Source organism: Lissotriton helveticus, chromosome 8, assembly GCF_964261635.1.
Source record: "Lissotriton helveticus chromosome 8, aLisHel1.1, whole genome shotgun sequence".
In the NCBI taxonomy this organism is placed as follows: domain Eukaryota; kingdom Metazoa; phylum Chordata; class Amphibia; order Caudata; family Salamandridae; genus Lissotriton; species Lissotriton helveticus.
In genome coordinates this window covers 1,071,657,074-1,071,682,352 of record NC_136069.1, presented here as the reverse complement: position 1 = coordinate 1,071,682,352, position 25,279 = coordinate 1,071,657,074, and the positions used below count along the sequence as shown (strand labels likewise).

The following is a 25,279-nucleotide window of genomic DNA, read 5'->3' as shown; positions in this document are numbered from 1 at the left end:
CGGGAGCCCTTTCTTGTCCCAGGCTGTGGCCAGGGTTGGTCCTCGCACCATTCTAGGTAAATATATTGTGTGGTATGCCTTGTACCGTTTCCCTTTTTTACCCTTCCCAGGTACCAATGTCTAAAGGTATTTTCTTAAAGTCTTGCAGAATGTATGTTTTAATAGTTATTTTCTTACTTGCAAAATCCCTGATTTCACTACTGTGGCCCTTGACTCGCAAAATAATTCAAAGATAAAGTGTTTAAAACATTCCAGAGTCTGTGGTTATTTCATGAAGGTAAAAGTTATTCTTTACCTGTTATTCTGACTCCCTTGATCCTTAGATTTAGGACTTCTTGCACAAGTGACAAGGATTTGGTAAGTCATGGTGTACAGGTATAAGTCCTAAGGTAAATAAAGTGAATAAAACTCTGATAGGCAGGAAGGTAAGTTGGATTACCGGTTCAAAGTGTGAATGTGTATGGGCCAAGGTGAGTACGGTAAACTGGACTGGTAATCCCACACCATCACCTTCTAGATAGAAAGCATTAGAAGTACTGTTGGTAAGCAGATGGATTGAACATTTTTTACTGACAGAGTTGTATTTCTAATTTCGATCATTATGACCATATCTATTACACACAAATGAAGGTTCAACCATTGAGAGCCCACTTGATCAGTGATGATTGGAACTAAGTGATGTGTGTTCTTTTCACAAAGACCCAGGCACAGGGTGTTTTAAGCATGTGTTTAATTGGCACTATGTTGTTTTCCAACAGGACAAGGTCTTGCAAAGGTGCCTCAATCAGGATTCATTTTACTCTGTGGTTCACATATATGGTAACCATGCTTTGAGTTCCGCTAACAATGGTTCACAGCTATATTGAGCCGGTGGAATGTGGTCCCTTTATGCTGTGGGGCACTTGTTCTGTGTAGGGCATCCTTGCACGTGACATTTTAGCCGCTAGACTCATCACAGGCTCCAAAAGAAACTGTCACATCTCCCCTGACCTTCTTGCCCTCAAGTGGCTACCTTTTGAGGCCAGAATCCATTGGAAAATCGCCTGTATGACACACAAGCCATTGCATCACAAAACTCCAAGATACTTAGCGGAAAAATTGGTACTATCGGGTGGTAACAGAACTACTAGGAGTTCGGACAATCTTCTACTGAAATCACAACGATTTTCCAAGAAGAAAACATACAACCGTACCTTCTCAGGAATGGCTCCCAGGATTTGGAACGCCTTGCCCCCAGAAACGAGACTGACCCCAACCGCGGCTTTTTTCAAAGAAGAAGTGAAATCGATTCTTTTGTCCAAATTCACCTGAACTTTTTTATACAATCTTGTAGATATGTGCTAGTCTGTAATAATTACCACTACTGTATTCGCATAATTCATTGCATTTTTATGAATATGTCTATCACCTATATTTGCCCTGTAAAGTGCTCTGATACCTGCAAGGGCCTTGTTTGCACTATACAAAACCTTCAAAATAAATAAAAATAAAAATAGGGACAGTAGTGATATCTTTTTGCCTTAACTTTCAATGGATGACGAGTAAATATTGTTGTGAGGTCACTTGTTGGGGAATGCATATGTTACCATTGGTTTAGATAAGTAATTTGTGTTCACCCTCCTTTTGAAAAATTCTGTGACCACATAGGCGTCTAATGTTTCTCTTTGACATTTGTTGTACCATTGAATGACCTGCTCTTTCATGTTGGTCCGGAGGAAGACCCCAAAAGATGCATTAATTTACACAGTCTGAACCAGGGGGTCTAAACGTCAACGCTATAAAAAGGAAAATTTGGACTATCTATCATCAGGTTGGAGGACATTTTATGTCAGCGCCCCAGAGAAAATGGAATGCTGGTTACTAAACAATAGCAAAGTTATTTGAGGAATTGTGGGAACCTTGATTCAGAAACTGTTTGATTATTTTAACATCATCACATTTGTCACATTGCATGAGCATCATATGTATCACTATTACCTAAGCACATCCTGGCTTTGTGAAGAAAACAAGTTACTTACCTGTAACTTTGGTTCCCCAGTATTGGAACTTTCATAGATTCCCATGCTTTGTATCATTCCCCGTCGTCGGAATGGGAGCCTCGGTAGTATAAAAACCATAGAAACAAAAGAGAAACCTAGGCCTAGGCCGCATCTCATTTTGTATCCTATCACCCTCTTTTTGTAAAGAGACCAAACTTTTGCCAGGACCAATCAGAGCAGTCTCACCCTCTAGAACCTTCCTGAGAGAGCTCAGAGCCTCAGATTTTCGTAGCCGTTGTGCAAACCGCCACTATCTCTGTAAAAAGACTGAGCTTTCCCAGGGGAGGAGGGTGGGCGCATGGGAATCTATGAACGTTACCAATACTGGGGAACCAAAGTTACAGGTAAGTAACTTGTTTTCTTGCCCCAGTATTGGAACTTTCAAAGATTCCCATGCTTTGTATCAGAGTAGCTAGCAGTAAATTACCAAGAACATATTTTGTAAATACATGGCATCACATAACCATATCAGTAATACATATAGCATAAGAAAAACTAACAAAATGTGCTCACCAGGATGGAGGGATCGTAGGGAAAGCTCACCTCTCAATGAAAAAGATTCCGCAGGACTGCCTGACCAACAGCCGCGTCGTCTCGTCCTGCAGACTCCAGGCAGTAGTGTTTCGTGAAGGTATGAGTACTGCTCCACGTTGCTGCCCTGCATATGTCCTTAATGGCGACTCCCGAGAAGAGAACCACCGACGATGCCACAGACCTTGTGGAATGTGCACGGACTCTACTGTCCAGTGGCTTGCCCGCTTCCTGATGACAGAATTGAATCGCACTGGAGATCCAGCGGGAAATGCCACTCTTTGTCAAAGGAAATCCCTTCGTGGTGCGCTGTAGGACACAAACAACTGGGTTGACTTCCGAAAGGGACGTGTGCGCTCCAAATAAAATTTTAAGCATCTCTGAACGTCCAAAGAATGTAGCGTGCGTTCCGCAGGCGTAGAAGGGTGTGGAAAGAAAGATCTCAAAATCAAAGGTTCATTCAAGTGGAACTCAGATGGCACCTTAGGGATAAACTTGGGATTGGTGCGAAGAAAAGACCCTCTCTTTTAAATTGCAGGAATGGATGCACTATGGAGAGGGCTTGCAGCTCACTCACTCTTCTCGCTGATGTTAGAGCCAAGAGGAGGGCAAGTTTCCAAGACAGGAACTTTAAATCTGCTTTGTGCACAGGCTCAAACGGAGCTTTCATGCGTTGAGCCAGGACAAGGTTGATCTGCCAAACTGGTGGAGGCGGACGAACTGGCGGATACATCTGGAATAAGCCCTTTAAGAATTGTTTAACGTTCCTAGAGGACCATAAGGAAGGACCTGAAGAACTGCGTCGAAACCTTGATATGGCCGCTAGATGCACCTTTACTGATGAATGTGCCAAGCCAGACTTAGCCAGAGATAGTAAATATGGCAACAATTGATAAGGTTGGGATTTGTAAGGATGGAGACCTTGACCTTCGTTTCCATTTTGCCTTCTAAGTCTTATTGGTACTTGGTGCTCTGGCCTGAGACAAAACCTCTCTGCATTCCTGGGAGAGTGTTAGATGACTGAACTCTCTGTGTTCAGGAGCCACGCCGTCAAGTGGAGCGATTTCGGGTCCGGATGGTAAACCTGCCCCATACTCCTTGACAACAGGGACGGAATGGGTTGTAAGCGAATTGGAGGAGCTTGGGAGAGCCTCAGAAGCTCTGTGTACCAGAATTGTCTGGGCCATTCTGGAGCAATTAGAATCATTTTGCAGGGCTCTGCCTTCATCTTCCTGAGAACTCGAGGAATGAGGGGGATTGGAGGAAAAGCGTAAAAGAATGCGCTGTACCAAGCCATTGAAAGAGCGTTCCCCAGGGACCCCTGATGGTGAACTTTGCTTGCGTAAAACCGGCATTTGGCGTTCTCCGGAGAAGCAAAGAGGTCGATGGCTGGCGTCCCCCAAACCGAGAACACCCTGTCCAGAATGGACTGATTCAATTCCCACTCGTGAGTCACTTCTGTCTGTCGACTCAAGGCATCCGCCTTGACATTGAGTGATCCCGCCAGGTGTTCGGCTGTCAGAGTGATGTTGTGTAGAATCGCAAAATCCCAGATCCGTTGAGCCTCTGTGGACAGAGTTTGCGATCTGGTACCTCCTTGCTTGTTGACGTAGTGCATGGCCGTCGTATTGTCCGTCCGGACCAGCACTGTATGGTTGCGAACTCTGGGAAGGAAAGCCTGCAAAGCCAACCGAATGGCCGTCAGCTCCAGGAAATTGATATGGCACTGGCGCTGTTCAGGACTCCAGTGGCCACTGACTTGAAGCTCTCGGAGCACTGCACCCCAGCCCTCCAACGAGGCGTCTGTGGTCATGAGCAGTCATGAGCATGGGTGAAGGTGAAATCCTGAATGTCAGACCTTGGGCGATATTGTCTCTTAGAAGCCACCATTCGGTCGCCTTCTTCATTGCCGATGTTACCAACACCTTGTCGTTGAAGGACCCCTCTGCCTGGCGCCATTGCTTGTCTAGTTCTACCTGCAGAGGACGCATTCGCAGCCTGCAATGCGGTACCAATGGTATGCAGGATGACATCGACCCGAGAAGGGATTTGTATTGGCGGACTGAAAGGCATTTCTTGTGGTACAGTTGCCGAGCTGATACCATCAACTTCAGTTGTCGTTCCTCCAAGGGGCGAGCCGTACATTGCGTGGTGTCCAAAATGGCCCCCAGGAATCTGGCGGTTCTGGAGGGCAGCAGGGCTTACTTGCGTTCGTTCAGCTGAAGGCCCAGGTGACGGAACAAATGGATGCAAGTTGAAACTGCTTGAGAAGTTTCCTCGAAAGATGGTGCTTTGACGAGCCAGTCGTCAAAGTAAGGGAAAACTTCCAGGGATTCCTTCCGAAGAAAAGCTGCTACTGGTGCTAACACCTTGGTGAACACTCTTGTTGCCGACCGCAGGCCAAACGGAAGCACCTTGAATTGCAAATGGCTCTTTCCCACTGTGAAGCGTAGGTATTGTCTGTGAGCTGGGTGGATCGGAATATGGAAATACGCATCTTCCAAATCCAGGGACGCCAAGTAGTCGCCTGGATTCATGAGAGGAAGAATTTCCTGGAGAGTGACCATCCTGAAAGAGAGCTTGACGAGATAGGTGTTGAGCTCCCGGAGGTCTAGAATGGGACGCCAAGTCTCTACCGTCTTCCGCACGAGGAAGAACCTTGAATAGAAACCCCGGCCCCTCTGAGAGAGAGGTACCGGTTCTATCGCTCCCTTGAGGAACAATTGATGGGCTTCGAGACGGAGTAGTCCCAGATGTCCTGTGCGGATGGCGCCCGGAGCTCTTGTTGGAGGAAGATCTTGGAATTCCAACGTATGGCCATACTCTACAATATTGAGGACCCACTGGTCCGATGTTATAGATTTCCAGCTGTTCAGACAAAGGGATATCCTGCCCCCCACCGATGTGATTGGGAGGGGAGGAACAGTAGGTAGAGCCAGGAGGCCGCTATTGCCGCTTGGTGTTGTCCCGTCCTTGACGGTTCTGACGGCCCCGCGGCTGATGGCGAGAGAAAGACGCCGATTGCCCCTGTCGCTGATTTGAATACTGGGGTTTATAAGACTGAGAAGGCTGAGAGGAATATCTCTGTTGGTTTCCTCTGTACGATGTAAATCCTCTGCCTCGTGCGCCTTTGAAAGGGACTTTACGGTAGTTGAGCGACCCCAAGGATTTTGCTGTGTCCGTATCTATTTTTATATTCTGCAGGGTATCGTCCACATGCTTGCCAAACAGCATTTCCCCATCAAATGGGAGATCCAGGATCCTATTTTGGACCTCCTGACGAAACCCGGTGGCTCTTAACCAGCCCTGGCGCCTTAGCACTGCTGAGCCTGCTAAGGCTCGAAACGCCGTGGAAGCAATGTCCATTGCACAGTCGATAACTTCTGCGGAAGACTTCTCCCCTTCCATAAGCACTTTTTTGGCCTCCTCCTTTGTGGGATCTGGTAATAGTTCCACGAAGGGTTCCATGTCGCACCACATCTGGCGGTCGTATCTGCCTAGGATGGCAAGAGCGTTTGCCGCCCTAACAAGCAAGCTGGCCATGGATGAAAATCTCTTCCCAACGTTATCTAGACGTCTACCGTCCTTGTCCGGACGCGTGGTCAAAGGTGTGGACGGATTCTTAGACTTGCTTTGGGCCGCCTGAGAAATCACTGAATCAGGCTTTGGCTGACCAAGAAGGCAAGCTGGACTGCCTTCTGGAGCTTTATACTTTTTCTCCAGTCTTGGGAGAACCGGAATAACTGTTGCCGGATTTTGCATAATTTTCATCCCTTCCTCCCATACATGCTCAATGATGGAATAGATTTGACAGATCTCCGGTATTGTTCCTTAAAGTCATAAAGGAAACATTCTGATTCCTCTCTCGTAACAGGCAGTCCAAACCTCTTCGCTGCCCTTTCCATCAAGTGATGAAAACCCCCTATATCCACTGGAGGGGAGATGGAAGTGTTGCGACCAGCGGCGTCTGGATCTGTAAGCCCACTGTCGCCTTGGTGCAAGTCTGGGTCTTGTAACGGATCAATTAAGGGATCCACCTGTACGACCTCCTCATCCGAAGAGGTATCCTGTTGGACAGCAGGAACCGGGTCGGGATCTGGTGTGCGGACCCGGACCAAAGGTGTCACTGGTGGTGGTGAGAGGGGCACCACTGGAAGACCAATAGCCGGCTGCACTTGCGACTGTATTTGCGGTGGAGAATGCGCAGGATGCCCCGAAGGTTCCGACGGAAACCTTTTACGATAATCCTGTAGCATCATTTGTAGATCAGAGATGAGCGAGGAGGGCATGGCCACCATGCCCTGTCTCAAACCAGGAGTGCGTCGCTCTTCCGGAACATATGGATGCACCTGATGGCCACCAGCATGTTCGTAATACTCCTCCGTGTCCGTCTCCTGCATCTTTACATTCAAGTCAGAGGGACTATAGGCAGGCCCATAATTGTCATCATCCTCAATCTCATCCTCCTCAGATTCGTCATCCAGAAGCATTGTTGGCGGATGTGAAGAAACTCGTCGCGGAGACGTCATCTCCGGCGTTATTTTCATCTTCTGAGGTGGAAAATGCATTTTTTGACCCGTCGACGGTCTCGTCGACGGAGCCGTCGTCGCCGGCGCAGCAGTCGTCGACGGAGCTGCCAAAGGAATCGTCGACGGTACCATTGCCTTTGCCGACACAATCCTCGTCGTCGACGGAACAATCGTCGAGGGCTTCGTAGACGAACTCGTCGTCATCAACATTATCGTCGAAATTGAAGTTGTCGTCGTCGTCGACGTAGTTTTCGTCGTCGTCGATGCCGTCGACAGCACTTTGCTCGTCGTCCTCGACAAGGAAGACATCATCGTCGACGAGGTCGGGACCTTGAATGTCGACGAAGTCGTCGTCGTGGAGATCGCTACCGCCGACGAGCCCGTCGACGGAGCCAAAGAAACAGCGGGAACTATAACAGAAGCAACTGTCGTCGACGTACCTGGTGTTTTTGTCGTCGACGGATGCTGTTTTTTCTCCGGCACAGATCCTGAAGTGACAGAAGAGTGTTTGTCACTGGATTTGCTCTTTTTGGACGGAGGAGAAGGGAGAGCAACCTCCTTTTTGTCCTTTAAGGCTGTAATCCCTCCAGCAGCCTGTCCCTGCCTCTCCTTTTCACTTCCGTGAGGAGATTGAAGGGGACCAGCCCTCTCAGACTTATCAGAGATCTTATGAGGGGCTTGAAGAGTGGGCTCAGATGTAGAAGCACCAGGGGGAGACCTACCCCTCTTCCTTGATCTGTGAGATGAAGCAAAAGATGTGGAATCCTCCTCATCCGAAGAGAGCACCTCTTTGCGAGTCTTCATCTTCTGAAGCCAGGTCAACAGCCGGCCTTCTCTGTCCCGAAGAGTCTTGTTCGAGAAGGTTCTACAGATCTTGCACTCTGTGGCCTTGTGGTCCGGATATAAGCAATAAATACAATTTTCATGCTTATCTTCCACAAAAAGTCGTTTTTTCCCACAAGAGGCACAGGGCCTGAATAAGGCCTTCTTCTCCTTGTCAGACATGTCGAATTTCAGCAGAAAAACTTGAAGAAATAACCAGAAAGTAGTGAAAAACTGAGCAGAGCTCAGTGGAGACTCCCTAGCACAACGTGCGGTAGAAAAATCTGAGGCTCTGAGCTCTCTCAGGAAGGTTCTAGAGGGTGAGACTGCTCTGATTGGTCCTGGCAAAAGTTTGGTCTCTTTTTACAAAAAGAGGGTGATAGGATACAAAATGAGATGAGGCCTAGGCCATGGTTTCTCTTTTGTTTCTATGGTTTTTATACTACCGAGGCTCCCATTCCGACGACGGGGAATGATACAAAGCATGGGAATCTATGAAAGTTCCAATACTGGGGCAAACTTTTTTTTTTTTATTCTTTGCTACATTGACAGTATTTTCTAAATGAATTGAACAAAGCTAACATTGAGCTTGGTGGTCTTTATATTTACATTCAATGTATTTGATATGAACAATCAGGAGATCGGATTGTTATCTCCATAACTGTCTAAATGTTTCATAAATAATTCAGACAGAACCATATGTGTTTATACTGCATATCTTAGATAAGGCACTGGCCACCAAAATCGCCTGGTGGATGGTTAAGCACCCATGGAAGGCACATTGTTTGATAACATCTTGCCTGTGAACTATAAGTCCTTTAAACACTCTTACTGGGCATACCCTTGAGGGCTGTCTGAAGTACCTTACTGGAGTAACCCTTTTGCTGAATCTATTAAAGGACTCTTGTACTTTTTTGTTCAAAGATACAAGGTTCACAGCAGATTCTCCTGATAAGCAAAAATTCACCTTTTTGAATATTTTTTATGCTTATGCCACTGTTGGCATGCCTTTTTAGGTCTCGCCTACACAGCGCGCATGCGCTACTTAGGAGGAGACCGTTAGCCATCGGTCCACTTGTTCACTCACAACCGTGCACGCGTTCCATTGCCTTCAATTGCAACGCATGCACGTGTGGAGATTCACTTGCTGGAGCGAGCGCCACCATATGGTAGCAATTATCGCTCCCGCAAGTGAATCGCTCAGGCCCCCCTCCTCCCTCTGCTGCCACGCGAGCTTGTTATTCACTGTCACAGCCATGAACTTGAGAGGTCAGGCGGAAGTTGCAAGTTGAAGACACTGCAGAAGATGACGATGTACTGACGGGTGGCTCTTGGGTTGAGACTCGCACTACTGAAGTCACTGAGCGATTACCCTACTATGGGTACACATTTGCTCATAGAATTAATTCTATGCACGCAAGCGACTGGCATTTACCAACTAGTCTCAAATCTGGGCAGTGGTTCGCTCACACGAGCCGACTATTCCCACAATTGCAGCCTCTCGCGCACAAATGACTATACACCTACCTGCATCCTCATTGCTCGGCGTGCAATATGTACATGCTAGCGTAGGGGCCAGCAGCAGCGCATGTTTAGGACACCACGGCCAATAAACAACCTTCATGAGGCCTGGTAGCCAATCCTAGGCGACTTCACATATCATCTCTTTGGTGTCCTCCAGCCAATAAACAACGAACAAGACCTACCGCTACCAATAACATGCTTTTAACCTTTGCTCACGTCAGTATTAAAATGTGTGCACCCACGTGAGTGGCTGAGAGGTGCTTGGTGTCTCTGAATTGAGCCTGCTCTACGTAATTACCGTACTGACTGGACAAAATGACCACAGAAAAAGAAGTAGAGAAACAATGTTCAGTCTTAATTAAGGTATAGCCGGCGACCATCTGGACATTGTGGTTACCCTCGTGACCAGCTAACGCTATAACGCCTCGAGCAACTTGAAGACACCCAGAGGCCACAGAGAAGGCTCAGATTCCCATATGTGGCATCCGTTGCAGTAAGAATTCTTGGAACTGAAGACCAGATTCTAGGTGCTCGAACAGCTTCCTGTTCAGCAGCACAATGAGCTTCCTGATTGATTCCTTACTCATAGTCATTTCACAGGTGGGATGTCTCTTTAAGTATATCCCAAATCATGTCAGAATCACGATGCTGCTGTGCTAAGTATGAGTCCAGGGATTTCTGTCTTGCATGTTTTCCCAGATGCCTCTACTGAGAGGATAGCACAACTTTGGAACACATCTTTTGGGTCTCTTCTTAGTTCACAGACAAACGTAGTAGCCTCATTCCACCCCTGCCTGAATCTCTGGTTAGCGTTTATGTAAAGAGCTAATTTAGCAACCTGTCACTGTCGTGACACTTTGACTTCCTTCAGCAGAGTTGGCGTAGAATATGCATCTGTTCTGTTGTTAGAGTCTGGTAAATAGAAACGTATTTATTTTGATGGTCTGACTGCAGTTTGTATGTCTTGTTGTTGGTGTGCATATGATGGCATGTTTGCGTGGTGTATGTGAGTGCACGTGGTTGCGATTTAAATGTACAAATTCGAAGTAGGTTATGGATGCAGGTATGCTTGGTAAGTAGCTAAGTCGCCTGTGTGATAAGTCTAAGCACAGGTTTGGAAGTCTGATAATTGAGAATTTTAAGCTGTACAGGTAGGAGCCTTACAGGACTTAAAAGATGAGCATGCGGTTACCCCGAGCACCAGTTTCATCATCTTCTTGTCTGCCTATTATCATAACACAGTTGTTTTGAGGTGAGGATGAGATGCTGAATTGGAAGGCTCTCATAGAATAGAATATAGCCAATAGGTCTCGCCTTTGGGAGCTTATAAGTGTTTAGCCATGCAACAGTTGATGTTACTGCACCGAGGATATTGTACTGGATAACTAAACACTTATAAGGTCACAAATGCGGGTCCTATTGGCTATGCCAATGCTTGTTTATCTAGATGTGACCCAAGAAGCCATCTTTGAAACTAAACTCAGGGTCTAAACATGCACATTATCCTGACTGATGGAACTAGCTATCCTGATGCCGTAATGACTGTTGATCGAAAAAAGGATATATATTTCAACATTTTGGATTTTTCTCCTTACCGTATCGTGAAGATATTGTCACTGTACCTGCCTCAGAAAATAAGGGGGAAATAATCAGCAATAAGGTAATTCCTAACTCCATTTATGACCAAGATAGTCCATAAACAAATGAGAATATGTTGGGACTACTTTTGTACCCAGGGGAGTTCCAGATCTGCAAATCTCACAATTGAAGGTAAAAAATGTATTTCTCAGACAAATCTCAGCCATTTCACTTAATATAAAGTTGGCTGCTACAAAGTATGCCAATCTTGTTTTCAAGAAATATTCAAGTGCCTCCAGACTCTATTCATTGTCTAATGATGAATACAAACTTACTCTATCCAAGGTGACTGTACAATAATTATTTTGCCTCAATGTTGTGCCTAATTCAAAAAGAATATCCATGCTGTTTGTGATAGGTGATGGTAAAGTGAAATCCAAGGTTACAGCTGACTACTGATGTACTCTACAATTCTTGATATTACCAAATTGATTATAGAAATTATTGGTCTCTGTGGTGGGAGAACAAAATGGTGTGTATATTTTCTGTAGGTCTAGAAATGTTGCTCTATGAATTTGAACTTGTAAATATTTTCTTCCAATGTTTGTACGCCCAAATCTCTCCAGTGTTGTAAGTGTTGTTGAGTATGTTCTTGTGTGTCTTTTAATGGTCTGTATGATAATTGCTCATAACACTTAAACACTGAGTTATCAAATTGCTACTGATATGTAGTCTTCTAAATTGCTACTGATATGTAGTCTTCTATGTTCATAATGACAATGTCGGCCCTTTTGTCGATCTCCTTAGAAATTATGCTGTTGCTGTCACACAATGATTAAATGTGTTCTATTTCAATTTGGGCAAATATTTACTTTAAATACTTGTCAAATTATTTTGCAAGACCTTTGTGAATTTGTGGGTGCAATAGGTCAATGACTTTTACAGCGGGTAATAGCGGTGTTAAAGTCCATAGAGCTTTAAAGTAGAATTTAGTGTGCAAAAAGATTAATGCCACAGATAGAGCAGTGGTCTCTATCGAGTCTGAGGGACAGAAAACTCCTCTGCATGGTAGCATAAGTGCACCCCTGTCCTGAGCGCCCCAATGGGACTGATGTCTGAATCCCTAATGCTGATTTGTGTTGTTACAGGCAAACATGGATCATGCGTGTGCGTCCTGTTTTCTCACGGATTGTGGTCTTGTTGGACCAAGAGGGGCGTTCAAAGAGGTACCCTCATAGTGGTGAAAGGCTACTGCCTTGATGGTGGCAGCATACAGTGTAGTGATCAACAGTAGTGAACACGTCCTTTTTAACCTGTGTCACTGGAATGAGTCCTACAGGCACACTCATTTAAAGTTCTGCTGCTGTGTGTTTAACTCGCCTTTGGCCTGCACCTGTCTGGTGTGGAGTCCTGAGCAGTGCATGAGTGGTGTTCTTGCGCTGGGTGTTTGTATGCCTGGGAAGGGTACAATAAAGGGATAATGCAGTACTGTGCATTGCATGCATGTTGAATGTCTGTGCTGGGTGTATGTGTGCCTGTGAGTGGTACAGAACATGGCGGAAGTAGTGCTGAGCAGTACATGCAGATTGAATGCATGTGCTGGGTGCATGTGTGCCTGTGAGAGGTACAGTACATGGCGGATGTATATCTAAGAAGTCTGTGTATATTAAATGCACATGTTGGATGTATGTGGGCCTGTGAATGGTACAATACATGGCAGACTATGGGTTCCACTTTGGGAGACCAAGGGATGCATGGCGAAAGATAAGGAGAGGAATCCCCAAGACAGATTTGTGTATTGCTGCATCCCTCCAAGCTAGGAGGGACACACTGGAGAGGGAAAAGCCAGTTTTCCTCAGCACACTTCAAAGGAAGCTCTTCGCTTCAGAGAGAGGTCACAAAGAAGGTCCTGCACACATCTCAGGAAGAAGATGGGGTGATAAGGGAATCAGAGAGAAGGACTGAGGCCCTGGGAAACCATTTGATATCAATGTGGAAGACATCCAGATGTGAAATCTAGTCACTCCGATGACCTGTGTTGTGGGACTATTAGATTTGGAGTTGCTTCTGCTGTGACAGACTGCTTTTGAGAGGAAGACAGAGTAGAGGAGTTGGCACTTCACAATGAAACAGACCCCTAACATGAAATTCAAAGACTTAGACTCGAAATCCCATTTGGTGTTTGGAAAAGGTTTACAAGGAAGGGAGCTTGAAACATAAACTGTCAACTGCCAAGCAGTCAGTCAGGCTGTGTGAGGAGGAGAAGCTCTGCAAGACTTCTGCCTGTGATTACGACTGAGGGCCAAGGCCTCCTAGTCTCCCAGATGGGTGAAGGGACAGTCCCTAGTGAATCCAAGATCACCTGCCCAGCAGCACCTGTGCCTGCCTAATTGCAAGATCAGTGTGCCCTGTGAGGAAGAGGATGCATTGGAGGGAGCGAGGTACAGTCAGTAATCCTCCTGAGTGAAATCCCTTTGAGCGGTGTGAGGAGACAGCTGCTGCAGCAAATCGTGCCGTTGCCCATGTGCAGGAAAAAGGTGGTGTAGTGTTTGTGTGCAATTTTGGGAATTAGGCTCTTTAAGTGTAGGAATCGTTATGAGGCCAAAGATATGCTACAACCATGGCCCAGTGAGTTACAAAGGGAGCAAAGAAAAGGGGAAAGAGTATTGAAGTTAGGCCTGAGTGGAACACGCGGAATTACACATCGCGGAATCACATGGAGATACATAAGAACTCTGGAGTTCGGCCAATGGGCGGAAAATGCACGTTACGGTTCATGCCATCAGATTTTAGTGCTGGTTGTGCTCTCCAAGCTGAAAAAATCTGTGCAAATGGAACTATGTTTTGAGCTTAAAAAAACCCAACTGGAACAGTCTGTGCGGGTAGAATACCTACTCGAAAAATTATTTTCAAATTGATTTTGAAGCTGCTCGAGAACAAGATCAACTCGAGAAGCAGCCATCTAATCGCGATGGCCCACGTCGGTAAAATCTCACTGGAAGTCCTCATAGTGACCGGAAATTGCACTAGGGGATGTCAAATGTCGCTCGCCAGTGGCATCTTGAAGCCTCATGTTGTTCTTGTCATTCACGTTGCTCAAATGGGAAAAAAAATATGGTGATTGGAGTTATGCAGAGTCGCTAAAATTCTCCTAACCAGGTCCTAACTGAGGTCATCTTTTAGTTGATTAGCCAGGCGTCAGATTTGGTCCACCAAGGGCTTGTGATACTGGATGGCACAGGTTTATGGGAGAAACCATTTCTTATGACTGATTTGTTTACATTTGTTCTGTATGCTGGGGAGCACATAGATGGAAAGGCAAGCAATATGCTCTGGAGGAAGAAAGGCATATCTTTATGTACTGGGGCTTGTGAAAAGCACAGGGACTGTCAGGACATGCACCCAGCTATGGATAACCGCTACGGGGCTCAAAGATACTGGCTGAGGTGATCCCATGGCTGAAGACGCAAATCTTTTCACAATGTTTTGTTTCTGCTAGTTTACAAAGCAGATATTAGTTGGCACCGAGGTTGCGAGCATAGGCTCAGTGAACACGTTAAGGGCCCAAGACAATCGTTGCTTGCACCCAATTAAAGATGGTCAGGAGAGCGAATAATCTCTTCAGTACTCTCAAAAGATGGAAGGAGGGCCTCATAACTGTGTTGCTTTTGGGCCTACAGCTTATGTCCGAGTGCAATGTGCTTCCCTAGTTTTCATGTGTGGGTGCTGCTGCCCTTAAGATTTTAATAACTTGTGTTGGAAATTCACCTGCAAAAATAATCAGTCGGGGATCATTATCCCCAGAGATGCACATTACATTATCTCGGAAATATCTGCATTTAATTTTATTGATTTCTAGTCGAGTAGGTTATGGACGATGGCATGGTAGAACCTTTGATCGAATGTGGTTCTAGTTTCACCAGGAATAGTTAATAATCTCTATAACTGCAGAAGGTTAAACAAGAGGATTCAAGAGGTATGGGAGAGTACAGAGGTAAATGTTGAACAAATTGGAGCAATGATGGAGCCTTGTCATGCACTTAAGCTGAGCGGATGAAGAGAATATTGGGGTTAAGATGATAAGCATGCAGTTTGGGAAGAATAACGAGATTCAGTTAAAGGACACATCTTAAATTTAATGAAGTATTATCCGTGCCAGAGGCAATTGAGAGGAAGGTAGCAGCCACATTCCAATTTACTTGTATACTAATGTCATCCTACATAACATTAAAAGATTATATCCCAGATGGAAGTGAAGGAGTCCTTTTGACAACGAACAGTTCCTGTGCTATATATATATATATATATATATATATATATATATATATATATATATATATATATATATACACCTTAAGAAAATAATATTCTATCAATAGGATTTACGCCCAAGGGTCCTTTGGAAATTAGTCTGTAGTTGCCTTGGTTAAGAGTAGGCTTGTCCTGGATTGGTTTAATGTAATAAGTTAAGGGTTTCTAATAAAAGTTCCTCTTGAATGGATGTGTTGACAAAAAAACTGCAAAGAAAACCATGCATACTGATCTATTCAGTGTACACTAAATCACATAATATGTCAGGGTGGGGAATTGCTGAAGCAGTCAATTTTGATCTAAAATTAAGATCAATAATTCATTTGCTCAAGTGAATAGCAAAAGATCCGATACATTCCACCAATAGCAGTGTAGAAAATAGACCTCTAAATTTAAAATAAAAATGACAAAATGGCCTCTGCAAAGTTGTGTGGGATCCAGCATGCAAGCTGATTCATGCACATCACAGAATAAATAACTTGTATTTGTGTATCTGAAGTTAAATATGTGGTCAAGGTCAACAGTCCAAGTGCAGGAAGCTTAAAATCTGATTCACAACCAATGAGGGAGTGTAAAAGGTTAGCAACAGATAAAATAATTAACTGTAGCCCAATTAATTGAATTCCTTGTTCAATAACGAAGTTACCCTTAAACATCCAAGGTCTTGCTGAGTACACTATTTATGTTCCTAATGGTGTTTTTGCAGTTGTTCTGGCAGAAATACTTGCACCAGGAAGTTGAAAATACACCTCATCCATGGACAATTATTGTGATTAGTTTGGAGGCGGAGTTTCCTTTTCTTTCTTTGATAAATATCTAGTTGGATTGAAAACCCTTCCATGGCTAGACTGTACTGCTTTGAAAGGCAGAGGTCATGAAATTGAAGACACAGGAGGTATTTAAATTAGAATTATATGTTTGTGTAGTGTTACAACTGCAGTAAACACGCCTAAAACAATATGCTGTCAGTATGGATGTAAACAAACAAAGGCGATTGGCTGAGCAAGCAACACTCCAGTTGCCTTAATGCGGCATAATTGACCAAAAGAGCTCAAGCAACATACTTGAATTAGCTGGATTCAGTGATTACCTGTTGTGCATTAAGTTGTTTTAACACTGGCAACAGAATGTCATCAGTCTTCGACCTATACCATCCAAAGGCATTTGCACAGAATATGCAGGTGGTTAAGAAAGAACACATTTTAAATTATATTTACCTAAAAACAGAATGAAATGCGGTCTGAACAGTTTTTAAAATAAGTAACGGACAAGGCATACCATTTTAATTATAAAACAAAAGTTCCACACACTAATAACAAATTCTAGAATGTGATACTTATGAAATTAGCCACATGATGAGATTGAGAGCAATTGTTCTTTGTCTTCAAGTGTTATGAATCGAGACGTAGTAGCATGCAATAGATCACAAATGGTGGTGTCTTAAGGCTTTTTTCAACTGCACAAATCATAGATGTACATGTGCATACACAGTATCAGAAATAAGCGCATCAGACTGAGATACATGAGCAAATGCAACAATCAAGCGGAGGTAAAAAGGGGAACAGAGGAATGCTGAGGCTGAACACATCGAGGCATGAAGTGGTCCACACACTCGAACATATAAACAGACCATGGTCAACATAATGGGCTAACAGCTTCAACAATCGGCAGCGGCGTCGACATCAGGCTGCAATATGAATAGGTAGTCCCGAAGAGGTTGCCTGATTTCCTACGGTCTGGAAGTTAAGGGCTGTAGGGAGGCATGAAGTTCGCTGGTGGTGTCACTGAATGTTATTTTTTAGGCAGGCATTGGTAGTGGAGACCCTTCTACTGCCCCAGTGTAAAGCTATCTGCTGTTTGGAGAACATCAGTGCTATGGCTGTAAAGCGTCGCAGGCCCGGACTAAGGGGTTCAACATATCCTGAGAGTGCCATCAGGAGGTCAGGGTCAACTGTGTGATCAATCACGGTGGATACCAAAGGAAAAACAGGTCTCCATAATGTTCGTATAACAGTACAATTCCAAGTTTAGTGTACATAATTGGCCTGGTCTGTTGCGCACATGGGACATTGATGTCATCTCCTAGGATCTAACCTAGCGGTTAGACTGGATTTGGAAGTTTTTTTTTTAGAGCAGTACCCCTGCGCACTGGACGGTGGAGTCAGGCCAGGTCCATGTTGTCTTGTCAGTGCCGGAAGGGACATCTGCGTCACCTGTATAAACGCCACCTCGGCGTGCTGATGTCAGTTACTATTCATGACTTTCCACGCCAGAAGTGCGGAGCCATGAAGAGCACTGACACTGGTGTGTCCAAACCAGGGCTTAAAAGGGCCAGTCCTGACCTTAGAGATTTGTCCTCAGCGCAGGGAGAATGGATGAGTCGGTAATTAATCTGCGGCTAGATATAGTCTCTACCAAATAGGGCGTTACCAAAGCCAAGTAACTTTTTCATCTGATAGAGACTTCTAGCTGCAGTTTCCTTACCTTTGAATACATATCCAAGCAATACTATTCCCAGTGGACACATTTAAACTAGGAAGTCCTGCAGGACTGAAAGGGTGAAATGTCCAGGCAGTAAAGCTTGGTAAACCTTTGCAGGGAAGCTCATGTTTGTACCTGGCAGATGTCCAGGACTGGGACTCCACGAGTGAACAAAGTGGTCACAGCTTTATCTCTGGTGGAATAAGCCTATAAAGCTTTCAGGTGGCTGCTTCTTGGCCAGTGTGTAGCAGATTTTGATGCACAGAATGACTCCTTGAGAGATGGTCTGCTTCTGCACCACCCAACCTTCCTTTGCACCAACATACCAAACAGAGAATTGGTCGTCCACCCGGAACTCACGTGTGTGGTCAAGGTAGAAGAAAAATGCTCTTTTTGGGTCCAGAAGGTGGAGTCGCTCCTCTTCCTTAGAAGATGTGGAGGAGCGTAGAAAGTGGTCAAGATGACAGATTGGCCCACATGAAATGGTGTTTCTACTTTCAGCAGGAAAGAGGCCCTAGTGTGAAGCACCAGTTTGTCCGGTAAATTATGAAGAATGGAGACCTAGAAAACAAAACCTGCAGCTCACTCACCCTTCGGGTCGATGTAATCGCCTGATGTAATCGCTACAAGAAAGGATGTTTTGACAGTGAACAACCTGAGGAGGCAATTGTGCAAAGGCTCGAAAGAAGCACACATCAAGAATGTGAGAACCAAGGTAAGGTCCCACTGAGGCATAATGAAAGGGGAAAGAAATGCACAAGACTCTTCAAAAACCTATTTACAATTGGGGACTTGAAAAGGGAGGGTTGGTCTAGCATCCGCAAGAAGGCAGAAAGATAGCCCTTGAGAGTGCCCCGAGCAGAGCCCTGCTGGGCAAGGGAACAAATTAATAACAGTACCTCAGAAAGAGAGGCAGAAAGGGAATCAATTAGTTTGGATGAATAACAAGCCACAAGATTTTTCCAATGGCAAGCATATACCGTCTTGGTGAAGGGACGCCTGGCTGCAAGAATAATGTTACAAACTTTGGGAGGAAGGTCGAAAGCGATCAACTGCTGCCGCTCAATCTCCACTCAAGAAGGCAGAGAGTGGACAGGTTTGGATAGAGGACCCTCCCCTGCTGCTGCAACAGAAGATCCTCCTGAAGGGGCAGCCTGATAGGAGGATCGACAATCAAATTCAGAAGCTCAAGATACTGGACTCTCGGTGCCCAGTCCAGAGCCACAAGAATAATCTTCTTGGGAACTCTGTTCCGGCAATGTCCAGAGACGCAGGGCCTCTTGATGAAGGGTCCACAACCCCGACCCGTCCTGTGTGCTGCAATACCACATGGTGGTGGTGTTATCCATGAACACCTTCATCAGCCCCCTCTGGATGGAGGGTAGGAGGCTTTCAATGCCAGTAGGATCGTATGGAGACCCAGGATAGAGCCAAAAACATTGGTATCATAGCCTGCATATCCTTGGTTTGCTGCTCGGAAGGAATAGCCTGTAGCTGTACTGCGTCCATAACAGGTCTGATAAAAGGGAGTGTCTGAGAGGGAGTAAGGTGTGACTTTGCTTCAACCGCGGCTACAAGTCTCTATCAGATGGCCCAGACAGTAGTGTTTGGTATGTAGTGACGCCCGTGTTGCAGTCTGACAGAGGTTTAGGACAGGGATTCTGAGAGCTAACGCACACGTTACTACTTGTGTAACGATACATCTATAAGAGACATTAGTTAGTGATAGATTCCTTACCTTAGAATATCCCCAGGCGTCAGACTGGATCCGGAAACTTTTGCGTAGCAATACCCCTGCGCGTCGATAGGCGTCGTCCGCGACTCCGCGTCCGTCGTCGTTCGCACCGGAATGACGTCGCCGGAGTACTTAGACGCCGCCCTTGCGCGCGGACGTCAGTTCTGATACACAGCTTTTCCGCGCCAGATACGCAGAGCCATGATAGAACCAACACTGGTGCCATGAAACTAGGGCCCTGAAAGGGGATGACCTTAACCCTAGATATCGGTTCGCAGAATGGGGAGGATGGGTGGGTCGGTAAGGAATCTATCACTAACTAATGTCTCTTACAGATATATCGTTACACAAGTAGTAACTTGTGCATCTGAAAGAGACTCGTTAGTGATAGATTCCTTACCTTAGAATAGATACCCTAGCAATACCAACACCGGTGGTGGGTCTGCAAACCAATAATCACACCAGAAAGTCCTGGAGGACGGAACGGCCAAAGAAGCCATCCCTCCGGACTTGACTGTCCAGGCAGTAGTGTCTCGCGAACGTGTGCAGCGAGGCCCACGTAGCTGCCTGACAAATGTCCTGCAAAGGGACTTCTTGGCCCAGGGTAGTAGTAGTCGCCGTGGCCCGAGTGGAGTGGGCCCTCAGCCCAACAGGAGGTTCCTTTTTAGCCAAGGAGTAACACGCCTGGATGCACAATACGATCCACCAAGAGATGGTCCGCTTGTGCACCGCCCGTCCTTTCTTAGCACCCACGTAACCAACAAAGAGTTGGTCATCCACCCGGAACTGGCTTGTGCGATCCAGATAGTAAGAGAGCGCACGTTTTGGGTCCAGACGGTGGAGCCTCTCTTCCTCTTTCGAGGGATGCGGAGGCGGAAAGAAGGTGGGCAAGGTGATGGACTGCCCGATGTGGAAGGCTGTGACTACCTTGGGCAGGAAAGAGGGCCTTGTCCGCAACACAACCTTGTCCGGATGGACAGAAAGGAAAGGAGGTTTGGAAGAAAGAGCCTGGAGCTCACTCGCTCTCCTGGCAGAGGTGATGGCAACCAGGAAAGCAGTCTTCAGAGTAAGAAGGCGGAGAGGACAGTTATGAAGTGGCTCAAAGGGAGCGCACATCAGGTAAGTAAGTACAAGGTTCAAGTCCCACTGAGTAATCACGAAAGGGACAGGAGGGTACATGTGTGTGATGCCCTTCAAAAACCTATTTACAATAGGGGACTTGAACAAAGATGGCTGATCAGGTAGCCTTAAGAAGGCGGAAAGGGAAGAAAGGTAGCCCTTGATAGTGCCCAGAGCAGAGCCCTGCTGGGCCAGAGAAAGGAGGAAGAGGAGAACCTCAGAAAGGGGGGCAGAGAGTGGATCCACAGCCTTTGCTGTGCACCATGCTACAAATCTGTTCCACCTGCAGGCGTATACTGACTTTGTGGAGGGACGCCTGGCTGCCAGGATGACATTACAGACTTCAGGAGGCAAGTCAAATGGCCTCAACTGTCGCCGCTCAATCTCCAAGCTTGGAGGTGGAGACTGGACAGGTTCGGGTGGAGGACCATCCCCTGCTGCTGCGACAGAAGGTCCTCCTAAAGAGGCAGACGAATCGGGGGATCGACAGACATGCTGAGTAGCTCTGGATACCAAAATCTTCGTGCCCAGTCCGGAGCCACAAGGATAACCTGGGCCCGGTTGCGCCTGATATTCTTCAGCACTCTGGGCAGAAGTGGTATAGGCGGAAAGGCGTACAATAGACCGCAACTCCACTCGCGACGAAAAGCGTCTCCGAGCGAGTGCCGCCTTGGAAATTCCAACGCGCAGAACTGATGACATTGCGCGTTCTCTTCTGTAGCGAATAGATCTAACCAAGGCTCTCCCCACTGCTGAAAGTGGCCTTGCGCCACGTCCGAGTTCAGATGCCATTCGTGATCCATCATGCACCGACGGCTGAGTTCGTTCGCCCTGGCGTTCAGAGAACCTGCCAGTGTTGAATCACCAGGGTCACGCCCTGATGTTCCAGCCACTGCCAGAGGCGCAGAGCCTCCTGGCAGAGGGTCCACGACCCCACCCCGCCCTGTTTGTTGCAGTACCACATGGCAGTGGTGTTGTCCGTGAACACCTGCACTACACTCCCCCGGACAGAGGGGAGGAATGCCTCCAGTGCAAGTCGGATCGCCCGCAGCTCCAGAAGGTTGATGTAGAGCTGAGACTCCGCCGGAGACCAGAGGCCTCTGATCTCCGCCTCTCCCATGTGGCCCCCCAGGCCTGGAGGGACGTGTCCGTCACAACTACGTGCTCCGGTTGGGGTAGGGAGAGAGATCTGCCGCTGACCCAATCGCGGTCCGTGAGCCACCACTGCAACTGTCTTGCAGTGCCCTCCGAGATCAAGACATGGTCGGACAAGTTGCCCTGATGCTGGGCCAGCTGAAACTTCAGGTCCCACTGCAGAGCCCGCATCCACCACCGGGCGTGATGCACCAGAAGGATGCAGGAGGCCATCAGCCCCAGAAGCCGCAGCGTGAACCTGACCGAGACTCGGGATAAAGGCTGAAAGATCGGAATCAGAGCCTCAATATCCCGAACCCGCTGTTCGGGAGGATAAACCCAAAACTGCGCCGAGTCTAGAACCGCTCCGATGAAGAGGAGCTTCGGAGAGGGACACAGGTGTGACTTCGGCACATTGATGGAGAACCCCAGCAGGTGCAGGAGGTCGGCCGTAGTCTGGAGGTGGCTGACGACTGTCTGGGGCGAGCCCGCCTTCAACAACCAGTCGTCGAGGTAGGGGAAGACTGAAACCCCTAACCTGCGCGGATGAGCTGCGACCACCGCCATCACTTTCGTGAACACCCGTGGGGCGCTTGTAAGGCTGAAGGGGAGCAAAGTAAACTGAAAGTGCTCGTGGCCTACCGTGAACCGCAGGTAATGCCAGTGGGCTGGCAGGACGGGGATGTGGAAATAAGCGTCCTGCAAGTCCAACGCTACCATCCAGTCTCCTGGGTCTAGGGCAGCTAAGACCTGAGCAAAAGTCAGCATCTTGAACTTCTCCTTCCGGAGGAAGCCGTTGACGTTCCGTAGGTCCAAGATAGGGCGTAGGCCCCCTTTGCCCTTCTTGGGTACCAGAAAGTAGGGGGAACCACACCCTACTTCTGGCCCAGGAATGCACTCGATGGCCCCCTTGGCCAAGAGGGCCCTGACTTCCTCTGGCAGAAGTCGCAAGTGATCCCCCGACACGCGGTGGTATTGCGGTGGCATGGCTGGAGGGGTCGCCTCGAAGGGGAGGGAGTAGCCCCTTTAGACAATTTGCAGCCCCCACATGTCCGACGTGACAGTGCGCCAGTGGAAGAGGTGATGGCGAACCCTGCCCCCACTGGCGCCACATGGGCCTGAAAGCACGGACTAGGAGGGTTTTGAGGCGGGTGCTGCAGGGGAAGGTGTGGACTGGCCTAGCCGTTGTCCCCGACCACCGCCACGGCGGTTTCCACGGCCGCCACCGCCTGCGGTGCGTGGCTGGCAGCACGTGTGGGAGCACCCCTTCCTTGGCCACGAAAGGAGCGAAAGGCACCCGTTTGCTGGCGTGGGGCCGAGAGGCCCAAGGACTTGGTGGTAGCCCTGGAGTCCTTAAAATGCTCAAGCGCATGGTCTGCCTTGTTGCCAAAGAGGCGACGGCCATCAAACGGCATGTCCAGAAGGGTGGCCTGGACATCAGCTGAAAAGTTGGCGGTCCTCAACCAGGCGTGGCGTCGAACCGCCACCGTCGTTGCCATCGCTCTGCCCAGTGAGTCCGTGGTATCCAGCCCACACCGGATCGAATAACGTGCTGCATCGCGACCCTCCGCAAGGGCTTGGGCGAGTTTAGTCCGGGCCTCCTCCAGACATTGTGGCAGCACGTCCGCGACCGTGTCCCACAGAGTGTGGGTGTAGCGGCCCAAGAGGCATGCGGTATTGACTGACCATAGTCCCAAACTCAGGGACGAGAACACCTGCTTACCGAATTGCTCGTACCTCTTGGATTCCCGATCGGGCGGAGCCGTTGGGAATGCGGTCTGGGAAGTAGAGGCTTGGATGACCAGGCTCTTGGGGGTGGGGTGGGTGGACAAGAAGCAAGGGTCACCCGGAGCCGGGCGGTAGCATCTGGCCATGTTCCTATCTACAGGCTGACCTGTAGCGGGCTTGGACCAAGTGCCCAAAAGAACGTCACACAAGGCCTCATTAAACGGCAGCAGAGGCTCAGCCGAGCTTGCCTGCGGTTTAAGGACCTCAGTGAGGAGGTTAGTCCTCATGGCCGTGACGGGGAGCTCTAGGCCCAATGCCTTGGCTGCCCGCATTAACACTACAATGTAGGAAGCCCCCTCCTCCGTAGCCACGGTTGGAGGGGAGACAAAACCAGTGTCTGGTGAAGTGTCCAGTCCACTGGCATCCCCAGACTCATATGTCCAGTCCTGTTGAGACTGGCACTCCTGTGCCAGAGGGTCCACAGACCCCTCCCAATCTCCCTCGTCACCCATCACCTAAAATTCAGGTTCAACGGATGGGGCCGGTTCGTGGAAGTAAAAGTCTCCACACGGCGTCGAGAGCGGCGCCTAGCGGGGCTGCTCCGGCGTCGGAACTGAATCAAGGGCAGGATCGGGGATTGCGTCGCCCGTAGGCGGCGCTGGGGGCGACACCCTAGGGGTCGGCGTCGGTGAGGTTGTGAGGTCGACCGGCGACGACCCGGATCCGGAACCGGATCCAGTGAGGGCCTGCGGCGCCGGGATCGAAGTCGCCGGCGGCGCCAGGGCCGAAGCACCCGACCCGCTAGGCCCTCCAGCTGTGGGGCCGAAGGCGCCACGGAGCCCGGCAGAGGAGGGAGAGACCTCATGGCCATGAGGTACCACTCGATCTCTTCTGGTGTCGCATCGTGCCCAGGGACCGGAAGGTATGGGGCAGGTGGCGACGCCCGTGACTCCGTCGGAGCCGCGTGGGTGGTGTCACCCGAACCCCTGGCCGCGTCGCGCGAGCGTCGGGGTGGGTCGGAAGAACGATGACGCCTTTCCGACCTCTCATGCCTCTTACCGGAGGACCTGGATCCTGAAGACCGATGCCGACTCTCGGAGCTATGAGGGCTCCGACCCAGCGACCGGTCCCTCGACCTCCTGTGGGACCGGGACCTTGAACGGCGCGGGGCAGGTTCGGTCGTGGTGGTCGAGGCCTAGACACTGAAGACACCGGTGATGGGGGTCGGTAACCGACATAAGTCGGCTGCACTTGGAGCAGGGTTTGAACTCGGGCATCCCTACCGGCACCGTAGGATCAAGCGACTCGAGAAAAACAGATCAAAAGATCACAAAAGTTTAGTCAAAAAGTGACTAAGGGGTAGAGCTTCTCCGGATCTGCGTTAGCTGGCGCGGAAAAAAGAAGAACTGACGTCAGCGCGCGAGGGCGGCGTCTAAGTACTCCGGCGACATAATTCCGGCGCTAACGACGCCGACGACGGACGCGGAGCCGTGGACTCCGCCTACCGACGCGCAGGGGTATTGCTACGCAAAAGTTTCCGGATCCAGTCGGACGCCTGGGGATATTCTAAGGTAAGGAATCTATCACTAACGTGTCTCTTTCAGATGCAGAGTTTACAGCCTAGGCTCTCGTGGAGTGAGCACACAAACCCTCAGGGGATTACTTTGTGGCTAATGCATACCAAATCCTAATGCAGAGCACTATCTATCGTGAGATGCCCATTTTCTGCATGGCAAAGCCTTTCTTAG

At 48.2% G+C, this 25,279-nt stretch overlaps 1 protein-coding gene across 1 annotated transcript in view; it reads right to left on the bottom strand.

Moving 5' to 3' along the window:
- Positions 1-25,279, bottom strand: part of ERCC5 (ERCC excision repair 5, endonuclease) — a 212,442-nt gene that overhangs the window by 8,138 nt on the left and 179,025 nt on the right. The window contains exon 15 of the mRNA XM_078657970.1: positions 16,425-16,509. Coding sequence (XP_078514096.1) covers positions 16,425-16,509 — 85 coding nt within the window. The remainder of the gene's footprint in view (positions 1-16,424; positions 16,510-25,279) is intronic.